Source organism: Phoenix dactylifera, chromosome 8 (genome assembly GCF_009389715.1).
Source record: "Phoenix dactylifera cultivar Barhee BC4 chromosome 8, palm_55x_up_171113_PBpolish2nd_filt_p, whole genome shotgun sequence".
NCBI lineage: Eukaryota > Viridiplantae > Streptophyta > Magnoliopsida > Arecales > Arecaceae > Phoenix > Phoenix dactylifera.
Genome location: NC_052399.1, coordinates 15,997,832 through 16,022,126, shown reverse-complemented (window position 1 = coordinate 16,022,126; position 24,295 = coordinate 15,997,832). Strand labels below are relative to the sequence as shown.

The window sequence follows — 24,295 nt, the reverse complement described above, 5'->3', positions numbered from 1 at the left end:
ACGTGTACCCCAGCCCCACGCGCAATGGCAGAAGCGTGAATAATTGCAAAGGCCGGGGTTGCTGGGGCGAGCCACTTGGACTGCCTGCCGCGTGGCCGACACGGGAGCCGGCGGCGTCAGCTGATATTAACGTCTTCCGTTACCGATGTGGACGGGACCCACGAGGCGCCGCCCGCGGGTGGCGCGCCGCCGTTATCAGAGGGACGTCAGGAGGCAGCGCGGCGCGAGAGTCCCGTGACCGTACGTTAAACTTGTGGTGAGTGTAAGCTAAGCGCACCGCGGGACGGAGCGTCATAAGGATCGGCTACGGCGGCTCTGTGCTCCATATTGCTCGGTGCGAGGCCGGGACATTTTGGGGATACCACTTGCTGCTACGAATAGCGACTTGGAGAGAGGGAGATGGAGCGGTTTTCTTTCTAAAAGAGCGGTTTTCTTTCTAAAAGAGCAGGAGGGGAAGGGGAGGGGGAGAGAGAGAGAGAGATTGGGCGTTGTGGAAGGCAGAGGGAAGGGAGTGGAGGGTTGAGGTTACCTTCTTCTTTATTTCCAAAATAGAGGAGGTGGTGGAGAGGATTTAAGGCGTTTTAATAACTCCGCCGTTCTTCGACCCAGGCGCCCGACTGCGACGCCGGGTCTTCAATGGGGTAAGAAGCTAGAAGAGCGCAACAGAGGATTCGGGATCCCGATATCGGTTATTTCTCAGCGCTTGGTCGTAGCCGTGCTGCCGTTGCTGAGGAGAGGAGACTGAGAAAGAGGAGGTAGAACGGGACTTGGTTCCGTGGTGTACGGGCCGGTCGTGCAGGAGAGCGCGAGGATGGAGGCAGGTGAGACGGAAAGATGGCCTCTTTCGGCGTTTCTTGGCGATTTCCGGATTCTTTCTGTGTCTTTGTTTGTTTCTTGTTCTTTGTTCTGATTGGGTTTTCGATTGCGGGATTTCTGATAGGATTGGGAGGGCAGGATCTAACCGAGGAGCTATGGAGGTTGTGCGCGGGGCCGCTGGTCGAGGTGCCGCGTGAGAACGAGAGGGTCTTCTACTTCCCCCAAGGTCACATGGAGCAGGTGCGAACATTTTACCTGTATATTTTCAAAATGAGTGGGAACTCACTGTATATAGATCATCTTTTCTCTGTTCTTGAATAAAAAATAGTGTTTTTAATTGTTTTTGTTGTGAAAATATAGTTGGAGGCGTCTACCAATCAGGAATTAGATCAGCAAATTCCCCGCTTCAATCTTCCTTCCAAGATTCTTTGCCGTGTCGTTAACGTTCAACTTAGAGTAAGTGTTTATATTTTTCGAAAAAAAGAATGTAGTTATGGAGGATCGTTTGAATCTGCCCCTTTTGTTTTTACTTCCAAAGGATGTACAGCATGATGGAATTTTGATTTTTAATGCATTACAGGCTGAGTCTGAAACAGATGAAGTCTATGTTCAAATTACTTTGCATCCAGAGCCAGATGTAAGAACCCATTGGATTTTATGTTTTTTTTTTTTTCTATTGGTTATTTAGATTATCAAATTTGGACATGTATGCCCTGTTTGTTGTATACTTTTGAAGGTTAAAAATCCTTCATTTTTTTTTTGGCTTTGGTTTTAATAGGAAAGCGAGCCTACAAGCCTTGATCTATCTCTTCCAGAGCGGCGAAGGCCAACGGTCCATTCCTTCTGTAAGAGTCTAACGGCCTCTGACACGAGCACCCATGGCGGGTTCTCCGTTCTTCGAAGACACGCCACCGAGTGCCTTCCTCCATTGGTTAGCTCCATCTTCCCTCTCTGCTTTAGTTATCCAGTTCGGAATTTTCGGATATTTAGGTGTGGTAGGTTAAGCGGGTTGCCGTGTTTCCTTCTCTCTTCAGGACATGTCGCAGCCAACCCCAACACAGGAGCTGGTTGCTAAGGATCTCCATGGTTTTGAGTGGCGGTTCAAACATATCTTTAGAGGTATTTGTCGAAGTTTCCTAGGCTTCGTTTTGAATTCATGAAAAGAACTGCTATCGAGATATTCTCAGATTCAGGAAGTCTGGGCTATTTCTGTTGTTACCAAAGATTTGGAGTTTCTTGTCTTCTGTTTCTGTTCATTTACCTAACATTAATGGAGCAGGTCAACCACGGAGACACTTGCTTACCACCGGATGGAGTACCTTTGTCACATCTAAAAGATTGGTCGCCGGGGATGCATTTGTTTTCCTGAGGTAAGGGTCCTTGAAAGAAAGAATTCTGCCTCTTCTTTTTCACCACACCTGTGGTATCAAGTGCCGTATGCCAAGCCCTCAGATATTGGATGCGTTTCTACAGAGGGGAGACTGGAGAATTGCGTGTGGGAGTAAGGCGCCTCGCGGAGCAGCAAAGCATGATTCCAACATCAGTGATATCGAGCCAGAGTATGCATCTTGGAGTGCTTGCAACTGCATCGCATGCTATTTCAACTGGCAGTCTGTTCATCGTCTGCTGCAAACCAAGGTTGGGAATGCTCCTTCAGTTTGCCACTAGGAGGCCTGTTTGCTCCAATTGTCTCTTTTTTGTTTTCCCTTTTGTGAGCTGATGTGATTATGTGCGCAAACTTGTGCCCTGCATCTATGTTATCAGAACAAGTCAGTTCATCGTGGGCGTTAACAAATACTTGGAAGCTGTTAAGAACGGATTCACAGTTGGGATGAGATGCAGAATGAGATTTGAGGGTGAAGATGGTCCTGAGAAATGGTTGGCTTTTTTTTTTTTGACCAAATTATATCCCTTTAATGGATTTTTTTTTTCTAAGTAACCGTTGGCAAAAACTGAGCAGGAAAGAAATGGGGTGTGTTATGATTATATCCGCCATTCTTATCTGGCAGGTTTACTGGGACCGTAGTTGGAGTAGAAGGTGTATCTTCTCAGTGGGCAGATTCTAAGTGGAGATGTCTGAAGGTTGGTGAACTTAGATTGTGCTGCATACGCCAATTTCTTCTGTGCTTGCTGTTTTTTGTTTTTCCTGATGTGTTTGTGCTTTAGGTTCAATGGGATGAAGCAACAAGTATTCTGCGGCCAGATAGGGTTTCTCCATGGGAAATCGAACCTTTTAATGCCCCTGCTCCTGCTTTAAATGCTCTGCAACCAGTGTTGTTCAAGAACAAAAGGCCTAGGCTACCCATGGACGTAGTGGATCACCCAGTTCTTGGTCAACAAGGTGAAGCCCTCCCTGTCCTTTTTAATGATCTCTGTTTACAATGTAAATTTAATGCTTTCAATTTTTCTTCTTTGGTTTATGACACCCCTTGTTTCTTTCTTGTAGAACCCACATCGCCATTCTGGTATTCAGGAACGTCCCGTTGTCATGATTTGGCTGCATTAAGTAGTGTTGATGCCAACAGCAGTGAAACTCAAGTTGTCTGGCCATGCATGCAGAAGGAAATCAAGGGGGGAAATGGTGTTCAAAATGGTCCAGGCTCTTGCGACACCATAGTACCGGATGGTTGGCTGAAGGACTTGCGTTCGCCGGTTATGAGCCCCCTATCTTCACTGACAGATGTTTCTCTGAAGCTATTTCAGGACATGAATGATGAGACCAAGGTCACTTCATGGCCTGTTATCCCTGGTTCTACGTTGGAGGAGCCAACATTGAAGTTGGGTAATGGTGTCGAAGAATGGAAGAAACCTGAGGTTGGTAGCAGTAGTTGCCGGTTGTTCGGGATTGATTTAATGAATCATTCCAAAAGCACAACCATTTCTGAGAAGGCAATTACTGCACCTGCTTTCACCATATCTGCTCCCCCCATTGAGGGTCCTCCTTCTAAGGCACCTGCATCAGTGGATGTATCAGACCAGCAATCCGGGCTTTCGAAGGCTTCTAGAGAGCAGAAACGAGGCCTTGATTCCAGTCCAAAGGAGATCCAGAGTAAGCATCATGGTTCGACCAGAAGTCGCACAAAGGTAGAGAAAACACTCCCAAAGTTATGAGTTAAGCATGGAGAAAACTTGTCATTTTCATTCTGAAACTTTTGTGTTTTATAAATAGGTTCACATGCAAGGCATGGCGGTGGGCCGAGCTGTGGATCTAATGAATCTAGAAGGCTACAGTGATCTGATAACAGAGCTAGAGCAGATGTTTGAGATCGAAGGAGAGCTTCGCCAGCGGAACAAATGGGAAATTGTCTTCACTGATGATGAGGGTGATATGATGCTAGTGGGCGATGATCCTTGGCCGTAAATTACAACGAAACTCTTCTCTTTTTGTTCCCCAGGGAATTTACCTTCGATCGATACTGGTGTGGGTTTATGATTCTATAACGACCGATGCGACTTTGTGCAGGTTGTTTTGCAAGATGGTGAGAAAGATGTTCATCTATACAAGTGAAGAGGTGAGGAAGATGAAGCCCAAGAGCAAGTTTTCTGGTCCATCTGCTGACGCCGAAGAAGCTGGTACCAGGGTTGATGCTGCGTTTATTCAAAAGGAACCCAAAGCTGAATGATCAAGAGAGTAGAAGTACTGGAAAAAGGTTGGCCCCCCAAACCTCTCGTTACATGCTGTGGCTGTCTTCATTGTGGGTGGGAATTATTAACTTGAATAATTCCTTTTATGCTTTTTTGCAGCTCGGTTTTTTTCAGAGCCTTCAACAGATTGTTGGAGACTGGTTACAGATATTAAACTAATGATGATTGCTTAGTTTATTCTAGTAAGTAGGAGGTAGGTTAAAGGAATTGGGCTTTAGATTTTCTGCTATATGCGCGAACTCTCCTTGTACCTATAGTCTTGTGTAATTGTCCTTCACAAGTGTAATGTTTGTTTTGGTTTTCTTCAATGTTGCTATTCCGGTTCTTTGCCCCAATCCTGGAAGTCTTGTGTAATTGTCCTTCACAAGTGTAATGTTTGTTTTGGTTTTCTTCAATGTTGCTATTCCGGTTCTTTGCCCCAATCCTGGAATGCATCTGTATGTTACCAGATGGAGACTTGATCAGCTTGCTTATATCGTTGTTCTCATCTTCCCACAATAAATTAAAGTGAGATGATGATGACTCTTTATGTAGGTTTTAGTCATCGTATCGTCAAGTGTACAAGAAAAATATTCAGTCGTATCGCAATGGGGCCTGGCGTGAATTGAGATGGTAGGTAAAAATCTGGAACCTCTTTCCGTCTCTGAACTGAGACAACCGGGAGCACTCTCTTTTATCCTTCCTACAAATCTATCCGGAAGGGTGCAAAACCGAAGAAAGCGAGAGTTTTAATCCGGTTGGCTCTGAAAAATAAGTTGCAGGTTGCTGAAAAAAAGCGTGGGGCAGTCCGTACGGGATGCTTCCTTTGTTGCACGATTACCGAAATCTTTTTGCGCTGACAGATTTAGTACTTGTTTTGTGGATTTTTTTTGGATATTTGATGTTTGGAAAATAATTTTTGCATATTTAATTTACTATAAAAAATAGATATATTTCAAAATAATTTATGTTTGATTGTGTATTCTTTTTTTTTGGAAAAAATATATAAAATATCCATTAATAAAAGCTTAATGGTATTTTTGGTAAAAAAAATATCTTAGGCTTTTGTATATCTCATGATTTTTTTTTCAAAATATGAAAATCTAATTAAAATTATTATATATATAATTAAATATGAAATATTTTTTATTTTTATGTTATATTTACTCTCTTTTTTGCGTATCAAACGAATCTAAAGGAAGCTGCAATGTCTCCCTCAAAAAGGAACTTTTCGGTGCAAAATCCTCCAAAGTTACCATCAAATCATCTTTAAAAGGTCATAGAAAGAGGCTCTTGTCCATCGTCTCTTCACTAATGCTGTCTCCTCCTTAACTAAATTGTACTTCTCTCTGTTGCCCTCTTATCCGCCTTCGCGGCTTCCAACCCTCACCTCTATTTGCAAATAGTTTTATTTTCTTCAGTTAATAAATTTGGAGGAAGTGTCTTGCTCCTCCGTTTCCACTCACAAAGATACGCAAATGTGCATAAAAATGGAGGTGGTGGCGATCAAAATTTATCAACTCGCATAAAAAACGATGTGAAGGGGCTCTAAGTTTTGGTTGGGAACTTGTAAGGCACAATTTCAAAAGAGGCCAAGATAATTTGGTTGTGGGCTTGCGGCTGGAGATTTTCTCTTTTTTTGCTGAAACAGTTCATACATCACAAATACAAATACATCCAATAGAATCAGCAAATAATAGGTTCTGAAATACCTCTAGCAACTCTTCCTCCCCATCCTATAAATTGCCTCCTGAGTGGTTCGCTACATATGCAGCCATCCACCATTGGCCTTACGGAATATATACACTCGCTCTCTCACCATTATCTAAATATCTCGGAGCAGAGGTGAAACCCCTTCATCACTGCTCGGACCCTCTCGAACCCAGCTGATTGGCGTGGCCGATCAAAAAGGCCATGCAACGTCGGAAAAGCGGAATAATTTGAATTAAATTGTGTTGCTTGAAATCTTTCGGGTGCATGGGCTTTTAGCTTGTGATGAGCTGAACCAAGGTTTAGATAGAATGAGATTTCCACGTACTCTTTTTGAGTTTTAAGACAGTGACATCCAGGATATTTCTTTTATAATAAGACGTTTATTAAATTAAATTTCTTTAAGCAAATACATCTTCACGTCCAATACAATTTTTCACCCTTCATTGGGCTATGTGCAATCACTCCCTTAACAGGCTAAGTCGGACGGATGGCCTCACAGCCTCACCCCACCAACCCAGCAACTAGTATTTGGAGGCCCAACAATGAACTGGCCCAACCCATGTAGGGAATAGCGTACCAAGGCAACTTGTTATTAGCCCAAGTACTGCATCATATCTCTACATTCATGGCTCATTATTGCCCGAACCATAAATCTTCCTGAAAATTGTTATGAAGAAAACTAATCGTGTGAGCTTGAGTGTAACATGATTGTGTTTTATAAAATTCTTGGCGTTCTTTTGTGGTGTCTCCATATGTTTTGTGAATGAAGTTTTTATCATTCTTAGCTTGCTATTCTCCACAAACTCTGGGGATTTTAGTGGGAATACAATAATCATCTTTAGTCAGCTAATATAAGTTGGTGCACCTGAAGCTTAAAAAAAAAAAGACACAGAAATGTCATCCTAGTTTAAGCTGGATTATACCATTGCCAATTCAGGTTGGTGGGAAGATTGGAGCATGACAACATTAAAAATGGCATTACAGCAGGATTATGGTGTTAGTTTACAACGAGCGATGGATGACATCAAGTCATACAGTGCAAGTACGAATACACCTAAAAAAGTCGAAAAATAACAAGTTCCGAAACACACCGAGTAATCTCCTCTCCTCCATCCAAAGAGTATCTCCAAAATGGTTGACCACATAAGAGGCTACCCAATCTGCTGCCTAGTTGGCCTCTCTATACACATGCTTAGCCTACAAAACCATCCCACCATCAACCATCGTCTGGATATCCCTAAGCAGCGGGTGATAGTCATCCACCCCTCCCGTGCCATGAATCTTCTTCCCTTGAATAAAAAGTTGCTACTATAGTTTAAAACATCAAGCTCTAGAAGATGATGAAAAAAGAGAAAGACTTCTCCATTATGTGGCCAGGTAGCAAGTAGTCATCAACCACAAACGGTCGTTGCCCGCATGATCGGCTTGATTGAAGGAATCAAGGGAGGCCCACCGGATCGTGCGGCCGCTGACTAAACGCATCATCGCTGCACCGTTCACATCAACGATGATAAGAAGAGTAAAAGGCCATAAAAATCCGTCACCATCGCGTCTACCTAACAGAACATTTAGAGGGAGAGAGAGATCTACTTCGCACCTACGAACTTAGGAGTTTTAAAACAAGAGTAAAGATGAGCAGTAAATCGAAGCTCCAAAAAATCACTATTTTGACGTGTTCCAAGATTGGGCTAAACTAGCCAATTAATACTATTAGCTACTGATGTAAAATAAAGTTAAAAAAGAGAGGGAAAGAAAAAGCAGGATGCAACAAGGATTTAGATTCTTTCATTTTAAGTCTATTTTTTGATGAAAGAGCCATATCAAGAGATTGAGGACAAATGATAGAAAGGAAATGAAATAACTCATCAATAATTAAATAAATTGATTCTAATAACATGGTGAAATTCAAACATAGGCCCTTGATACAACTGCAAAAAAAAAAAAAAAAAAAAAAAAACTAGAGAGCTAAATAGAACCTACTGTCATAAACTAGAGCAGTGGAAGTTGAGCATAGAAAGCAACCAGCTTAGCCAATACATCAACAATTGTATCATATATTCCTGGTCTTTGAATCTACTAGCATAATGAATTCTGGAGTTGCTCAGCAGCCGAGCTGCTATAACCTGCTCATTATTTTCAATTAATCTTTAATCAAGATAAGTCATTAATTCTTTGATTTCCATAACAACTTCTTTAACTTCAACAATAAACCAAAACATTTCCATCAACGCATAGAAACATGAACACGGAACAGAAGAATGGATTGTGGAACGAAGGACAAGGGAGTGAGGATAAAATTAATCCTGCTTTTCAAGAGAAGTTGTTGCTACTACTCTAACAGCGAAGTGGCATCCTACTTGCCATGCTTCGTTACGGCCAAATAATAAAATTATCAGCTAGTACAGGAGCAGTGTGGTCGCTGCTCTTGAAACTTGGGCGGGTTTTTGGGGTGGGGGAGCCCCATAAATAGGAGACAAAGGGCCTCTCCCCACCTTGTCTCTTTCCCCTTGTTCTGTCTTCCTCATTAGCCTTTCTGTGGACTGCCCAAAAGGCAGCACTGTGATGACCACAAAATCAGCTCTTCATCTTTCCTGAAAAGTATTTCTAGTGCAGCTGTAAAAAGTATCAAGCTTCTGAGCTTCTCCCCACCACCTTTTTGGCTACTTATTTCTATCACTTGTGAATAGAACCTGGACTTCAGGTATTGGTTTTGAGACATCATAAGAAGGCCATGACAAGGTCTGTGTCCCCATTATTCTTTCTTGGGTTGCTCCAAATGGCAATTATGTTCTAAAAAGAATAGTAGGATAGATTGGTTTTTCCTGAGGATCATAACGGGATAGATTGGTTAGTCTTTGATATTACCTGCTTCTCACTGCATTTAAGATGGTTTAAGGACTGCGAAGTGGGTTGGTTGTGGTTGTGGCTGCAGGAAGAGTGCATACTGAAGGCCTTTAGTCCTTCTTCTTTCCGTCCATGGAGACCATATCTCCATCTCCTTCTTCCTTCTCTGCCCATCAGGAGGAAGCACCGGCATATGATGAGATCTCCATGAAACAGAGCCTGCTCTTCTCCCACAGCCTCAAGGTATGAATACCCACACTTGCTTCTTCTTCACTTCCGATAATGTCTCCTCTTATACTCGCTTGTTCTTTTTATTACTTAGGAGTAGAGTTCTTTCCTCTGTTCTTACAACTGCTGGGAAAATTCTAATTCTCCACTGGTAATCAATCAGGTGTTATTCTTGAGATATTGAATTTTGAAATAATAAAATAAAAATAAAGTAGCGCATTATCATATATTTTTCTGTATCATCTATGGTCAGGATTCCTAACTATTTGCTGATACAGACACTGTAGTTTTTTTTCTCTTCCAAGTTCATTTCTAGTTCATTGAAGAAGTCTATATTCTTAATTTCAGAGAGCTAGGAAATGTTTTCACAATGTTCCTCTCTCTCTCTCTCTCTCCCACACACGCACACACATACACAATTTTTCTCCTTCAGGATCAAATTGTCTGTACCTTTTGAGCTTTTTCAATCATTGCCTGCACTTTCTCTGTAGTTTTATATCAAATTTTCATACATGTTCATTACTCCAAAAGGGGGGGAAAACCTTATATATCCTCACCAAAAGAAAAAAAATTATGAAGTGTGGTACATCTGATTAATTCACCAATTTATAGCCTCTTTATGTGCCATATGATATGTATAATCTTATTAATTCATTATGATAACTAGTCCATACCCAACTTTGAGAAATTTGCATTGTTTTCGGAATATCCTTAGCATTTCGAGTAGATCAGTGGATTGCCTTGCCATTTGGTTCTGTGGCTTCTGAACTGTGCCCTAGAGATTAAAGAAGTCCTGCCTTTTCCCTCTTTGCCTATGTTCTATACAAGTATCAGGAATATGCCCTAATTGCTCGACCTTATCTTGCAAAAACAGTAAGGCAGGTTTGGTATAGGCTACATAGTCCTTGATGTATATTGATAGGCTCTTCTTTTGCAAAGCCTTCCTTTGTTATTGATTCAGCAAGACTCAAAAGGTTGATGTCAGGTTGAGACCTTCATAGGGAATGTTCTTCGACTTCAATGGTTCATACCTTGACCTGCATAGCCAACAACCTCATATAGAAAAGGCTTGTTGGTTAAGGTTACAGATGTCGCGAAGACTTGATGACATTCCCTACACTGCTCTAAATGACTTGAATTCACATAAAATGGTAATTGCAATGCAACAATCTCTTGGTTTTCAGGACCTGAAGAATCTGCGATCGCAATTGTACTCAGCAGCAGAATATTTTGAGTTATCTTGCAGCAATGATGACCAGAAACGGACGTATGTTTTATCTTAGATCTGCCTCCTCTCCTTCAATTTCATCTAGCTGGATGATACCAGCACGCTTTGTTTTCTGTCTTGATCTGAAATTCTCATGGTCGGTCTAATGCAGAGCTATGAACACCTTGAAAGATTATGCCCTTGAGGCCCTCGTTAATACAGTGGATCATTTGGGCTCTGTCTCGTACAAGGTTAATGATCTTCTCAATGAAAAAGTTGGTGAGGTTTCTGGAACAGAGTTTCGGGTTTCTTGCATCGAACAGGTATTACTCGAATCGTCATTTTGAGCGAGATAGCAGCGCTCATGGATACTTACAGACTGCAAACTCTCTCTGTGCCAATTTCAGAGACTTCGAACTTGTCAAGAGTACATCGATCAAGAAGGCCGGTCTCAACAGTCTCTTGTGATCCAAGCTCCAAAGTATCACAAACATTACATTTTACCAGGCAAGTTGCCGAACCTAGTGATGTCTTTACCATCTCCTTACACAACTATCCAATGCCTCCCAAGTAATCATTGCTGAAATCTCTTGCATTTTCTTTTCAGTAGGTGAAACTATTCTTGAATCTGGAAGACATGCTATACCGAAGTACCAAGAATTAGACCCACCGAAGGAATCACAGCAGTTTCAGACTGGTAACGCCACCTTTATGACTTGATATCATGCATGCAGTTGAGGAAATACTGTAACATATTTAGAAACAATATTCATCCCATATTGTTATCTCTTCCAGTGGTTCAATCAACAATTAGGGGAAGAAAACCCTCGTTCAGGTAAACAGTATCTTTCAGGCAATTGTCTGATGTGTGTCTGATTTGGTCAATGATCTGTTCGCAAATGGGAAAGCCTAGTTTACTGGATGTATTTATTATGCAGGAGACTGCGTTCCCCTTCGCCTTCTGCTTCCTCTTCCCCTTTCCAACGAGCACGCTCCTTATCACCTTTTCAAAAAGCACGTCCGCCATCACCTTCCCTAGAGATTGGGAAATTCTCCTTTAAAGGTACTGATTTAGGAAGATTTTGTATTAATTCTTTTCTATAATCAGCTGGATTTTTTATTTTAAATCTATCAATTTTCCTGTTCTTTGCATGCAGAGAAAAGAGCAGTCTCGCCACCTTCAAATTCAAATCCATCTGCACGTACAAAATCACTCTCGAGTAGACCAAATGCTGCTAACTCATCAAATATTGGGCATTGGGTATGTCATAAATTTATTTAGACTTTTGTTATGTTTCCAATAGAATTGAGTAGAAAGGTTTAAAGCTGTTTGTCTAGATTGGAAAAGTAAATATGTTTATATGGAAAAAAATAGGAGTTGTAACCAATGGACAGACACCGAGTTCATGTGTACATTAAGTCATTGATGGAATCCATAGCTCGGTAAATTGAAAATAGAAGATTTGAGTCATGATACTGCTTCACCTATGTCATCAAAAGTTCCTGTAGTTCCTGCTAGAGACTTCAGTAATAACTGTGGAATTTGGTAGAATTATGACATATCGAAATTCTTTTATGTGCAGTATCCTTCGGAAACTCGAAAATCATCACCAATGCACTTGCATGCTGAAACAAACGGTCATAAAGAGACCGATCAAAATTCAAAGAAGAGTAGAGGCCTCCTCAAGGCCTTGCTCACTAGGCGCAGATCAAGGAATGATGAGTCATTGTATGCTTACTTGAATGAATATTAAGAATGCTGAACTGAAAGGGAAGCAAGGAAGGCAAACAAATTATCAAGATCCTTTCCTATGCTTTTGGTCTTTTTAGTTTTTCTCTTTTTAATTGCTATGTTTATTTATAATCTTGTTGTATGTTTGTTTTCGTTGGACAAGAGAAGATGTTATTTGTGAAGAACAGTTTTCAAATAGCAATAAATTGTGCACCAAATAGTTTTGTTTTTTTTTTTTTCCCAGTTGAATTCACATTTATTGCCTAACTAGTATTTACATGAAACACTACGGAGCATCCAGCTGTAGATGTTCTTTTTAATCTTCTCCCCTAAAATCTCTCTATATTTTTCTTTCCTTAATTCTTTTTTTCCCCTGCTCAAGAATTATATAGAAATGAACACAAAAAACTGATTTCCAAGAGAAAAATGAAGAATAAGCGGCAAGGGAAATGGAGGCTTGTGGGATACCTGCAATTTTGCTAACTACATCCATATGTATGTGCATACTTTAATTACACACTTTCAATATCTAATTTATGTTTGTATCCATTTAAAACAAATGTGAGTATAAACTTTTGTATCTAATTAATATCCGTATTTATAGTTATATTTGTAAAATAAAAATGAATATAAATATGAATAAATTTTATCAGAAAATTTGACTGGCCACAAATTATAAACCATAATCTCCGAAACGCCGTCTGAAATTCATTTCAGTGCAGAAGAAAGAGCTTGTGGAGGAACAGACCTCTGAATTAGGAACAGTTCTAGTTCTTGTACTTGGTACGTTTTTCATGCTTTAATTTATGTGAAAGAGGGACCATCTTAAGACAAGGGGTCTACGCAGGGGAGGCTGGGGCCATCAATAATGACGTAGCCGGCCGGGGGATCAGATTAGATTTTGGATGCGTGGAAAACAACAAACTTTAGCCAACCAAACAAAAGCAACTTGAGCCGACACCAACAAAAGCATCGTTTCATTTCTATCCAATACAAGCACCGGATCGTATGGAAATCTGATGATTGAAGTCTTCAGCCTCCCCCCAATCTTGCAAGTTGATGAGTTGTAAGGACCATCAAAGCTAATACACATGCTCAACAAAAACTCTTAAGAGGACCAGAGTACGGTCTTTCAACTTGATAAACTTGTCCCCAAAGTCGGACGCAAAAGGGCCCTCTTTTTTTTTTTTCTTTTTCCGATGCAAGCACTCTTTGTATTTAACCTCATGCAATGGAATACGAGTTATTTTGCCTACCTACCCACGCAATATATGGGAAGGCTGCCTACATTGGCCCGTTTAAATTAATCATAACAAAAAAAAAAAAGAGTATCGAGCACTTGAATTTAGAAGAAACTGCAACGAAATGGTATTTTGCCTTGGCTAACGAAGGCTCCTGTTAGTTTAAGACCTACTGTCCAGTACTCTATAACTCAGAGCAACTCAAGAAATTTTATGCTAAGTTTCAAAATAGCTTGATGATACAAAAGAGACGTGGCACAAGATTCTGCAGGCAGACTAATTCATGCTGCAAGGCTTGGACTGAAGGAAGAGTAGTCTCTTCACACTAGTGTAGATGGTAGCTTTGAAATCTTTGGATGGAGATGATGCAAGCTTTCTTCACCAAGATCGACCCAACAAAAAGGTTTGCATTAACCAGAGGAAGCATAAAACAGATATCGACAGATCCACCATTGCAAACCCAATGATAAATAAATGAAAGACCACCACTATGTTCATCTTTGACCCAGGTTTGTGTAAACCTGGAGTAATACAATGTTCAGTGCGTAAAAGAAACTGGCTGTCAACTCCGGAGTATAAAGTCAGCTAAAAAAAACCCTTCTCCAACTCTCAGAAAATAATTATGGATATGCCCATCGCAAAGCACCCCAAGGCCACCCATGGGCTTAAGCGTTCACCTGGATTAGAAAAGGGGAGATTTTCATGTTATGTATGCAAATAAATTTTCAACAAAGTGTAGAGATGATGGTGAAAATAAGGAAAATACATGACTCAGACAACAGTTCCCAGTGGAAAGCATTGTGCAAAGAGGCCTATAAATTAACTTGGGGTTGGAATAAATTAATTGTTAATGTAATGGTAAATTTTCATGCAGTTCCGAAAAGGCATCTAAAATATTGTTAGTGTTGGTATTGATCTGTGACTAAGAATTTGACAATGCATTTGTGGGCAACATCCTAAACTGAAACTGACAAATATTAGTTCTCATATTCAAATCAACCTATCTTTCTTAAATAACTACATCATATTGATGTTGACATTAAAAATTGGTAACGACATGGATTTTCCAGTCAATGAGAAAATCCCACAACCACTTAGCACTTAACCAAGAAAAAAAATAAGAGGTATCAGAACAATTAATCATTAACTTGGCAGAAGGATGAGAACAAAAAGGATGAGAACCGATCACTAGCATCAAGGGTGCATATTTGTACTCCCTTCCCAAATTTAAGCATTTTAAGGATCTTCCACTCCTTTTCCTGATCTAACACACCCATAATAGGGATACACAGTTCAAATTAGGATGTATTCTTTAGTATCGCAAGCTGGCAAGATTGTTGGATCTGTTGCCTCTATAATGCAACCAATTTCCTTTAAAACTATTCTTTTCTAGCTGATCCAGAGGGATAGGATAGCTGGGCATCCTAACAACCCTGTAGAATTGTTGAATTCTGTACATTCTTTGAACAGAGAGAGAGAGAGAGAGAGTGGATGTTTATCCATCTCTGCTTATAATTGTTCTTTCCTTTTGAAATGCTGTCCCCCACCACTGCAAGGACGCATATATACTCCACTTCAACGCTATTGGCAAATCAAACAATCACAATTTTTTTTAAAAAAATGACTTCCAACACATTTTTTCAGATATCTTAGTCTTATATGGGTTTCACTTTGGTGAAGCAGATTCTCCCTCAGTAAGTTACACACAGTGCATTACCTATGGCAATTTGTGGTGGGCCACCTGTCTTTTTTCTATTGAGTGCCATTTCTCACCATTTCTTTTCAAAGATATTAGTCATGTATACTTCGAATGATCCAGCATGTGTTGGTATCGTGAAAATCCCTCATACCAATCCAGCATGCATGTTGGCACAATATTGTTTGATAATACTGTTCCTAAGGCAATCTTGTTAGATCCGAAAATTGATGATGCTTTCCTTTATTTTGTAAAAACATTATTCAACCATATTTAGAAAAACATTACCTGAACTACATCAAAATAGGGGATACATATAAATGTATATGGGTCACTTCGGACTTCCCCAGATCATTTCTAAAAAGTAACAACTTCCATCCATCATGTAGAAGGTATCTCTATCATGTCTACATGCTTTCGTCATCATTCAAAAGGAACTTCTGAAACACTTTCTACAGTCATTGTGTTTAGTATAAACAACACCATTTAAGTCTAGTCTTCCCAAAATGGGGACAGCCACAAAGCCCAACTATGCAAGAATTGCTTTCAGTCCAAAAATTCATTTTCTAGCAGAGTTCAAAATATTAATGTTTGGTGAAAAATATATGTCTGTGATATGCATATTTATATACATATCAGGTTGCAATATATAAAAATAGCAAGAAAGAAAGATTCACCCATTACAAAATTCTAAAATATTAGGAACCAGTCATACCTATTCTAGCTGCCTTCCAGAAGAAGCCACGAAACCTGCCATAAGCAAAAGTTAATAAGAAATTGAACTTCACAAAAGAATTTTAAATTTTCCATAATAGACAGGATAAGGCATTATGGTCATGGCACTGTTTGAACGATAAAATGAATTTTAATCTAAATCAAGAAAAGATGGAATCTGCTTTCCCTGTTTCATCCAATGATCCACTAAATAAGGCATAGAACATGAAATATGTTTCCACAAACAAGAGCAACTGGTCCTCCTGTACCCCCTAGGACCACCTGATAAAAGCACCTAAAGGCCTGCATAAACCACTGCTAAACATATAAAAAAGTACTGTTAAACATCTACACACTGGTTAGCCATTTAAGCAGCAATTTACCTACTGGTTGAATGGTTAGGCACTATCAACCCACAAAGCAACCACTTGAGTGCTTAGGTGGCTAACTTTTACAACACCAACTTATTTCTAAGTTATAAGGACAACTTATCCCTTTTTGATCCCCAAGACCTTTGTGAGGACATATCTTGGTTCAAATTTCGGACTCTTCCAGTATCTGCATGGAGCCCTGATTGGAAAGCCAGACCATCTGATTAGTTGATTAAATGATCTCAACCATCGATTACCACACCATGAGAATAAGTACTAGACATTTTGCACATGAGCCCCCATCTTACTTTCCACAATGTGCACATGAGCCCACATCTTACTTTCCACAATGCGCCTTCCTAATGACACATAAGGCAGTGCGTGCACAAGAACAGCAGTCCTAAACAGAAGTATCCCAGAGCTTGTTTCCATGAATAAGGGAAGTGTAAACATGGTTCCTTTGTAAATGTATTTTGTTCTTTTGTAAATGGGACTAAAGGATTTCATGGCTTCTGAGTATCAGCCAAACAAATTGAAGGAAATATAAACATGGTTCAGCCATTATCCGAAAACACAAACATGGTTTGGGGCATAATTAAATGTGGTTGGTGCAGTTTAATTGCACTTCGGAAAAGGCTTAGACATAGATGGCCAGTAATATATAATAGCCCACAAGGCTCCTATGCCAGGTTCAGTACACACAGAACCCACAAGAGTTCTTCCGGGCATGATTAAATGTGATCAGGTGCAGTTCAACTGCACTCAGCAAATAACAAAAGAGATATTCAAACTTTGGCATGAGAATAAATGTTTAGCCTGAAATGTAGAATCTAATCAGAGACCTTCATGCAAAAGCCTGCCTAATACATTAATTTCATAGAGAAACATAATCTAATCAGAATGTTGTATCAGTTAATCAGAATGCATGCCATGTTGTATTACTAAGAAATGGCAGGTAACAATTTTCTGGTCAAACCCCTCTCTTCAATTGATCGAGCAAGCTGAAGAATTTAAAAGAATGGTAGGGTGTGTGTCCCAGATATTACTTAACACAAAAACAGAATTCTCAACGGCATTCAAGAGACTGATCCATGGAAATGGGAGCAAGATAGGCCTCTTTCAGTAAAGAACGACAATCACAAAAAGCAGTAAAGAGTTGGGATTCAAAATCTGGTCCATAGAAAGACACGTAAAGGCAAAAAATCTCTCATAATTTGACTCAAAAAAGTTATGATAACAAAACATTCTCTATAGATTGTGGCAAGAAGGCATCCTGATAACTACTCTATAGATTGTGCACATTGAAATCATGCTATATGTTAGCTAGATTCATCGTCTCACTCTGCATTGTTTAAGAAGCGGTCCTATTAATCCAAAAGGAAACTTTTGAATCATCCCTTACATTCGGAAAAGTAATTTTGACAATATGTAAAAACGCAGCAAGATAATTAAAATCGAGCATACACCTTTCTAATTGAACCGATTTTGACAAGTATCGGGTCGATCTTCTTGCGATTTTAGGGTGAACCATAAGGCTTGCAATTTTGGACTAAATCTGACGTTAAAATAAGAGAATATATCAAAATTACCCGGTCCTCTGTTCAAGAATGGTGGGGAACTGCATCTTGATGTAGGTACAGGTGCAGATCACAAACAGTACCACCGTCAGGAACGAATGGAAATTAAACAGCGCCGACTGAAAGATTCACCCAAAAAAACGGCATAAAACTCCTTCATTTGAAGAGTTAAAAGTATCTCTATCGAAAAGAAAGAAAGATAACAAAAGAAATCGCGACTGTCTTCTTGCATTACCATGACGAGATTCGGCGTTTGGAATCGGATCAGAGAACTGAGATTTTGCGGGCAACGATCGAGGACGAAACGCGGAGAATTCTGAGATCTAGGGTTTCACAGCGGCGTTTCTTTCTCTTCTTCTTCGAGAGGGGGAGGTGGAGGCGCACCCCAGGCCCGGTGGTCCAGCAGTATCGCCGGCGAGCGGCAGGGGTCCGAAGGTTGCCGCCACGGCAGCGGCGGCCCGGCGGTTGTGGGAGAGAAACGGATGAGTGGCCGACAAAGAAGAGTAGCCGGTCTGATTGGGTCTGGGAAGGGATCGGAAGCGAATTGGGGGAGAAGAAAAAATTAAAAAGTTACTATAGTATATAGTGAAAGATATCGAGAAAATATTTGTTTTAAGCCCACTAGCCCGCGGCCCGAAACTAGATCAGGCCTGGGGTCTGGTTTGGTCAAGTGGGTTGAGATTGGGCTGGATCCCTCGACTTGAACGTCAGACAGCTGATTCTTGATGTCCTCTTTTACATTCAATTGGTGCTTGGGTCTTAGATAGGGGTGTAAGCAGCCGAGCTACGCTTGGCTTGAGCTAGCTTATTTGATCTTGAGCCAAGTTCAAGTTGCTCACAAAAAGCTCGTTTAAGAGATCTAGTAAATGTTTAACATTATATCTATATTTTTTAAAAAATATATTTATCCAACTTATATTATTTTATAATAAATAATTATAGAAATTTATTTATATAAATGATAATAGGTAAAATGATATATAGTATATATAGCTTATTTCTAGATTTATATTTCGAGCTAAGTCAAGCTGAGCCCGAGTAAGCTAAATCTAGCTCTAGATTGGATCATCTTCCGAGCAAGCTGAACTTGAGCTAGCCCGTGAACAAGTTGCTAATTTACCGGACCTAGCATTAGACAGCTTAACCTAGCATAGACTTGGATGATTGGATCATATGGCAAAGTCATTATCTTAACTAAGCATCGAGAAACCTAATTTCGAGTACCCAATACTGCCATTGTACTATGCCCAGAGTGGATTACATTTTAGTTCAACTAGAGCACGGCAGTGATAATGGTTGGGGACACAGATTTCCAAGAAAACTCCACCACAAAAGTATGAGGAGCAGAGCACGGCAGCTTCTAATATTTTGGCCGGAGCCTAGTGATATGTCAAACTTGTTTGCAGTGTGGTCCTTACAGCTTATAGTTCCAAAGAAAGCATTCCTAAAATATATAGGCATGCAAGGAAATAGAGAACAAATCAAATAAATATTACTGCATGGAAGGGCAAAACAAAGCAAGGGGCTGTATGATCTCGTAAAGTTATAGATGCTTGCATTTCTACGTACAGCTGAAGCTAGAAATGTTATTTTACATTTGCAAGTATCTATTTGGCTTAACTGCGTTTGAAAGCTGTATTTGCCATTGCTATGTTTAGTTGCTTAATCTAGAAAGGGTATGATTACCTTGCAATTACATGGTAAGGTTACATCCACTCACGTTATATAATGCATTACAATATTTTTATTACAACATAATATATTATATAGTATATTATAATCATAATATAATATAATTAAAATATTACATTATATATAATTATAAAATATAATATAATATAACGCAATCTAGTATATTATTTTATATGACATAATAGTATACTATAATATAGCATAACATAATAATAATATTTTTTATCCTATAATATAATATATTATAATTAAATAATATAACAAAATAATAATGTAGCATAACTTAATGTAATATAATATAATATAACAATCATACAACATAATATCATATAGTACAATATTTTCTTATATTATAAATAATATATAATATAACATATACAATATAGTATATTCAATGTAGTATAAGATTATATATATATATATATATATATATATATATATATATAAAATAATATAATGTAGCATACTATCTAATACATAATGTAATGAATATTATAATACAATATTATAGCAACTCATAAAATTATCTTATTATCTTTCTTTAATAATTATTATTATGTTATTGTAATAATTACTATATTTACATATTTTCATGCTATAATGACATTATATCATTATATTATAATTATATATAATATATACTACTATATGATATTATGGACACCAATTATTATTATCAAATAAGAAACTATTATAGTATGAATTATGTTAATATTATGATAACATTTTACAATTATAATCATAGTAATATTAATATTTTATGATTATTAGAGAAAATGGTAGGTGATCGTAGCCTCTGGCTACATCTAGAATCTACATTCGGGGATGCCACCCATTTTTGACTGCATCGCTCGATGCAGCAGTTCTTAGAATGCATCTGGGTTGCCTACATCTAGCCCAGCTGCAGGCAAGCACCTGCATCCATCTGCCTGCAATTAGAATGCAGCATCTGAGGCTCAGATACAGGCAACCAAACAGCCCCTAAGAGCTACTGTTCAAACCAATACAGGCAACCAAACAGCCCCAAAGAGCTACTGTTCAAACCAATACAGGCAACCAAACAGCCCCAAAGAGCTACTGTTCAAACCAATACAGGCAACCAAACAGCCCCAAAGAGCTACTAAAATGAACAGACTCAAGCTCCACAGAGCCTTCCATATTCTGTGGTCACAGCACACATTCTTAAATGAACAGACTCAGGCTCCACAGAGGTCTATTCAATTGTACCAACCAGCAAAGTTACATATTCGATGTAGGATTACCTCGTTACATAATGTGCATGGCCAGACTTGAAATATGGAAGGCTAGTTTGCAGGTAGAGAACCATTCCATTCGCAAATCCATACCCATTAACAGTATAGAGAATGATAAAAAGCTACATCATCTGCTCCATTCGATGCCACTTAAGTCATGTTCCACCAGAATATATCAAGATCCAGGCCAAATTATGGTTTCAAGTTTGAAACGAGAAAATTGGGAGTCTTGGAAAGATGAGCAACCAAATTGAAGACTCTGAAGTTGAAAACAGTACTGCACTAACCGATTGTGATGGGTATTGTGACATTTCCCAAAAGAGAATACCATTAGCATGTAAGACTTTTGAAAAAAGTGATCTGGTAAAAGGCATTTCTCGCACATTGCCTTGGTATATTTTCATTTTTTCTTCTTTCCACCCTTTCCAGATTTTGAAGGCCCTGCATTTGATGTACTCGTAGCCTCCTGTTTCTTCGTTCTACCATGATGTTTGGGAACCAACTCTGCAATTTGGAGCATCAGTTGCTTTCCTGTGAAACATCAACAGTATCAGTGTCGATATCCTAAGTGTTTAACATCCATCAAATGCATCACCTCAGTAATTGTTAAGAATTCTACATCTGCGGCAATTTTGTTGGCAAAGATTGAAGAAGAAAATATCTTCCAACCTATGCTTCCTATCTATAACACGCACAACAGGTGAAAAAAGTGTCCCACCCTTTTGAATGCAGTGGTAACTTCAGCATTAGTGTGGTTCCAGAATTGCAGAAAAATTTGCATGCATGACTTTCCATTGGGCAGCCAACCAGCCTTCTCTTGGTTAGCATCCCTCTCCACCTGGGAGAGGTTCCAGCATTCAAACCCTAGTGGTGGAAAAAGACTTTGCAAGTAGAGAAGATTGAGCCCAAGCAAAAATGATGCAATATAATATATTTTCAAAGTGATTGCATGTACTATCTTCAAGGGATCAGACTGATGCCCTCTACGATCTATATAACATAAGGGCATGAGAAATTTTAGCACTCTGTTATCTGCCAAATAAGGAACAAATGACTTGAGGAATATACACAGAGTCAAGGTCCATAGTTATTTTGATTTTGTTAGAAATCACCGATGTAGCCCATGATTTTTTTTTTTTAACAAAGAAATAGTTGATCACCCATCTCCAGGGTCCTAAGTGAGAAATCTGACATTGGTACCAAAAGTTATTTGATATTTGGAGCGTCCATACCCAATCCATTGATGTGCACATCGACTGTAAATATGTGTTTCCCAACATCAAGCGATCGGTTATGGTAATCAATGTCAATGACAAATGGCTTACAGGAGTCTTCAAAGTTGATATTACTTTCATGCCTTAAGCCTTGCCAAAGACCTTCTAAAGCAGTTACATTTTCCTTGTAACTTTAATAATACTCAAATGGAACTATGATCCTCCATGATGCCCACATAAGAACCAGTTCGATGTCAGTTTCATAAGAATTATTGCACAATATAAACTTGAGTACCGCAAAATAGGATTAGTTAGGTAAGAAATAGAACCACAGCTATATGGTCCTGTGTCTTACTAAAAATAAATAAAATTATCCTTCTTAAGAATAATTGTTAGGAAACAAAGATTCTCAAATCCTTACGGGTGCCAATGGCAGGATTATACAGGGACCCATCCTCCCTTTTCAGCAGCACCCTCACCCTTCCTCTCTGCATGAAGTCTCGGGGGTATGCCTTATCCAACTGCAAGCATTGTTAACATAACTAGATATAAATAAACTAACAATGATTTTCAAATGCAAGATAACTAGAGATAGAAGGATACAAAAGGAGGTGGGAGACTGAGAGACCTCAATGGCAAAGGGAAGCTTGAGATAGCTGCAACAATCGCCGATCTCAATACAGGTGGGGTTCTCGCATGCTTTTTCAGCACTGACACGGCGGCCTTCGGCAATCGTCTTTTTTGAGTTTATATAGACAGGATAGACTATTATCCATTTCTTTATGTTGGGCATTCCATCCATCCTTCGCCTGCAGTTTCCTTGCTTCTTGAATCTCCTTCCACAAATTATCTGAAAAATAAATGTATCTCTCTGAAATCAACATGTTTATGCATTTGATTTGCCGAGTATAAGCACAATCTTCTTTTTCTTCTTTTTCTTTTTTTGTGGTTTCTCTCAGGGGCCGGGGGATGTCGACCAACAAAAAATTTTGATAACTAATTTTGAAACTAGCGAAATCGTTTGCAATGAATCAAACTCAAAATTTTATATTTGAATCTCAAAAATGTTCCAGGACCAAAAAAACGAGAAGAAATGTTCACTTTAATACACACGCATGAATTTTGACACAGAAAAGAAGCTCCTTTTCCCATACAAAATATCTTCATAGTATTCTTACCCTTCAAAAAAAAATAATAGTATTCCATCCCATTCTATTCCAGGCAAACCTGAATAATGGATTAAATCAGACAAACAAATAAAATAAAATAAAAAAACCACGTTGTTCTGAGACATTTCAACAAGCACCTGGTTCATTCTTTGATTAAATATTGAGATTTCATAAATTTAACTTTTTTAGAAAAAGACGGAAATAAAAGCATCTCCCACTAGATTACATCATAAATTCATCCCTCTCTTCCCCCTTTAGCATTTCCATCAAAAGTTCAGCATAACAATAATAACAATATAAAAGGCAATCTTCCTTGAGACTGGATCAGCCCCAATTGAATCGGAGAGAGAGAGATCCACCGATATTTGTGTTCCCTGATCCCACGCGACCCGGGCAAGGAAGGAAAACAGCGAGAGATGGCAGAAAGGAATTAGGGTTTCTTTGGAGGGAGGAATAGAGAGATCGTACGCGTCCGAAGGCGCTGCCCGTCGGAGTTTGTGCTGGAAGAGGAGGCGGCGGACGATGTCCGTCGTATGCGAGAGAAGAGTGGAATCGAGTTGCTTTCTCCTGGAGCGTGATTCGTCGAATCTATTGCAGGTGGAGCTGGTTGAGTGATATGAGCAATCGAGCTTGGTTTCTCGTTGTGGTTGTGGGTTACATTGAATTCAATTAAGGTGTACTTGGTTCGGGGTTGAAATCATAAATAAAATTAAAATAGTAAACAAAATAGATTGAGTTTCAGAGAATTAGGGTATTTTTATTTCTATTAGAATTCTAATAAAAATAAGACTACCATCGTCCCAACTCACTATAACTAAATGTACCCTTAAAAGATTCAATCAAGTTAGTTTTGCCGGCTCTACAATGACATTTTTTTTTTTTAAAATGTAAGAAGAAACATAAGGTCAACATCACTCAGGATTAGCGAAGGGGTATGGCCACTAAACTAACACTTTGAACAAAAAATTTAAAATTATTAATAAAATCTTTCAATTTTTAATAATAAATTTAATTGATTTAATAAAAATTATAAAAAGGAGGAATTGAAATTCTATGAAAATGTTTTATCTCCAAGTGCCAATCTCCATTTGCTTTTAATTGATTTGGTGAGAGACAAAAACTCATGGTAAACAATCCTAAATAAATTTTTAATAGCAGAGAAAAATACTAGAGAATAAGTTTCTTTCCTAATATACAAACTCTC

General features: G+C 39.0%; 4 protein-coding genes across 7 annotated transcripts; 2 read left to right on the top strand and 2 right to left on the bottom strand.

Annotated features, from left to right (window-relative positions):
* The first annotated feature begins 368 nt into the window (after positions 1-368).
* LOC103702491 (auxin response factor 9-like) lies at positions 369-4,934 on the top strand. Of its 2 annotated transcripts, XR_005512856.1 has the most exons (16): positions 369-821; positions 941-1,056; positions 1,177-1,272; positions 1,397-1,453; positions 1,595-1,747; positions 1,851-1,935; positions 2,096-2,186; positions 2,290-2,454; positions 2,581-2,694; positions 2,826-2,898; positions 2,983-3,157; positions 3,263-3,900; positions 3,986-4,173; positions 4,280-4,466; positions 4,561-4,758; positions 4,846-4,934. XR_005512856.1 is itself a non-coding variant. In XM_008784944.4 (15 exons), the coding sequence occupies exons 1-14, from the start codon at positions 812-814 to the stop codon at positions 4,437-4,439; spliced, it is 2,121 nt and encodes a 706-aa protein (XP_008783166.1). In that variant the 5' UTR covers positions 369-811; the 3' UTR covers positions 4,440-4,466; positions 4,561-4,883. The 2 variants fall into 2 exon arrangements, 1 of the variants encoding a protein (XP_008783166.1); XM_008784944.4 differs by having other exon boundaries at positions 4,561-4,883.
* Positions 4,935-8,624: 3,690 nt separating this feature from the next.
* LOC103702490 (probable protein ABIL3) lies at positions 8,625-12,399 on the top strand. Of its 3 annotated transcripts, none has more exons than XM_039129039.1 (10): positions 8,625-8,854; positions 9,086-9,240; positions 10,410-10,492; positions 10,605-10,755; positions 10,840-10,939; positions 11,040-11,129; positions 11,228-11,267; positions 11,371-11,495; positions 11,590-11,693; positions 12,016-12,399. In XM_039129039.1, the coding sequence occupies exons 2-10, from the start codon at positions 9,130-9,132 to the stop codon at positions 12,184-12,186; spliced, it is 975 nt and encodes a 324-aa protein (XP_038984967.1). In that variant the 5' UTR covers positions 8,625-8,854; positions 9,086-9,129; the 3' UTR covers positions 12,187-12,399. The 3 variants fall into 3 exon arrangements, with proteins under 3 accessions (XP_038984967.1, XP_038984966.1, XP_008783161.2); XM_039129038.1 differs by having other exon boundaries at positions 8,625-9,000; XM_008784939.4 differs by having other exon boundaries at positions 8,626-8,892.
* Positions 12,400-13,856: 1,457 nt separating this feature from the next.
* On the bottom strand, positions 13,857-18,326 carry LOC103702489 (protein kish). The gene is made up of 4 exons (XM_008784938.4): positions 17,999-18,326; positions 17,776-17,882; positions 15,817-15,851; positions 13,857-14,082 (listed from the first exon to the last, which is right to left on the bottom strand). Exons 1-4 carry the CDS (start codon positions 17,999-18,001, stop codon positions 14,015-14,017), a joined length of 213 nt encoding a protein of 70 aa, XP_008783160.1. The 5' UTR covers positions 18,002-18,326; the 3' UTR covers positions 13,857-14,014.
* Positions 18,327-20,576: 2,250 nt separating this feature from the next.
* On the bottom strand, positions 20,577-23,776 carry LOC103702488 (signal recognition particle 19 kDa protein). The gene is made up of 4 exons (XM_008784937.4): positions 23,560-23,776; positions 22,551-22,772; positions 22,344-22,443; positions 20,577-21,239 (listed from the first exon to the last, which is right to left on the bottom strand). The coding sequence occupies exons 2-4, from the start codon at positions 22,722-22,724 to the stop codon at positions 21,109-21,111; spliced, it is 405 nt and encodes a 134-aa protein (XP_008783159.1). The 5' UTR covers positions 22,725-22,772; positions 23,560-23,776; the 3' UTR covers positions 20,577-21,108.
* Positions 23,777-24,295: the final 519 nt, after the last annotated feature.

Coding starts and splice junctions, on each gene's coding strand:
- LOC103702491 (XM_008784944.4), top strand. Junction 2,455..2,580: donor ATCGTCTGCTGCAAACCAAG/GTTGGGAATGCT, acceptor CTATGTTATCAG/AACAAGTCAGTTCATCGTGG. Junction 2,899..2,982: donor CTAAGTGGAGATGTCTGAAG/GTTGGTGAACTT, acceptor TTTGTGCTTTAG/GTTCAATGGGATGAAGCAAC.
- LOC103702490 (XM_039129039.1), top strand. CDS start 9,130: ATGGAGACCATATCTCCATCTCCTTCTTCCTTCTCTGCCCATCAGGAG. Junction 10,493..10,604: donor AATGATGACCAGAAACGGAC/GTATGTTTTATC, acceptor GGTCTAATGCAG/AGCTATGAACACCTTGAAAG. Junction 11,268..11,370: donor GGAAGAAAACCCTCGTTCAG/GTAAACAGTATC, acceptor TTTATTATGCAG/GAGACTGCGTTCCCCTTCGC.
- LOC103702489 (XM_008784938.4), bottom strand. Junction 15,852..17,775: donor ATTCTTGAACAGAGGACCGG/GTAATTTTGATA, acceptor TGCTTATGGCAG/GTTTCGTGGCTTCTTCTGGA. Junction 14,083..15,816: donor CTGGAAGGCAGCTAGAATAG/GTATGACTGGTT, acceptor TTTCTAATCCAG/GTGAACGCTTAAGCCCATGG.
- LOC103702488 (XM_008784937.4), bottom strand. CDS start 22,724: ATGGATGGAATGCCCAACATAAAGAAATGGATAATAGTCTATCCTGTC. Junction 22,444..22,550: donor AGCTTCCCTTTGCCATTGAG/GTCTCTCAGTCT, acceptor CAATGCTTGCAG/TTGGATAAGGCATACCCCCG. Junction 21,240..22,343: donor TAATCCTGCCATTGGCACCC/GTAAGGATTTGA, acceptor GATGTTTCACAG/GAAAGCAACTGATGCTCCAA.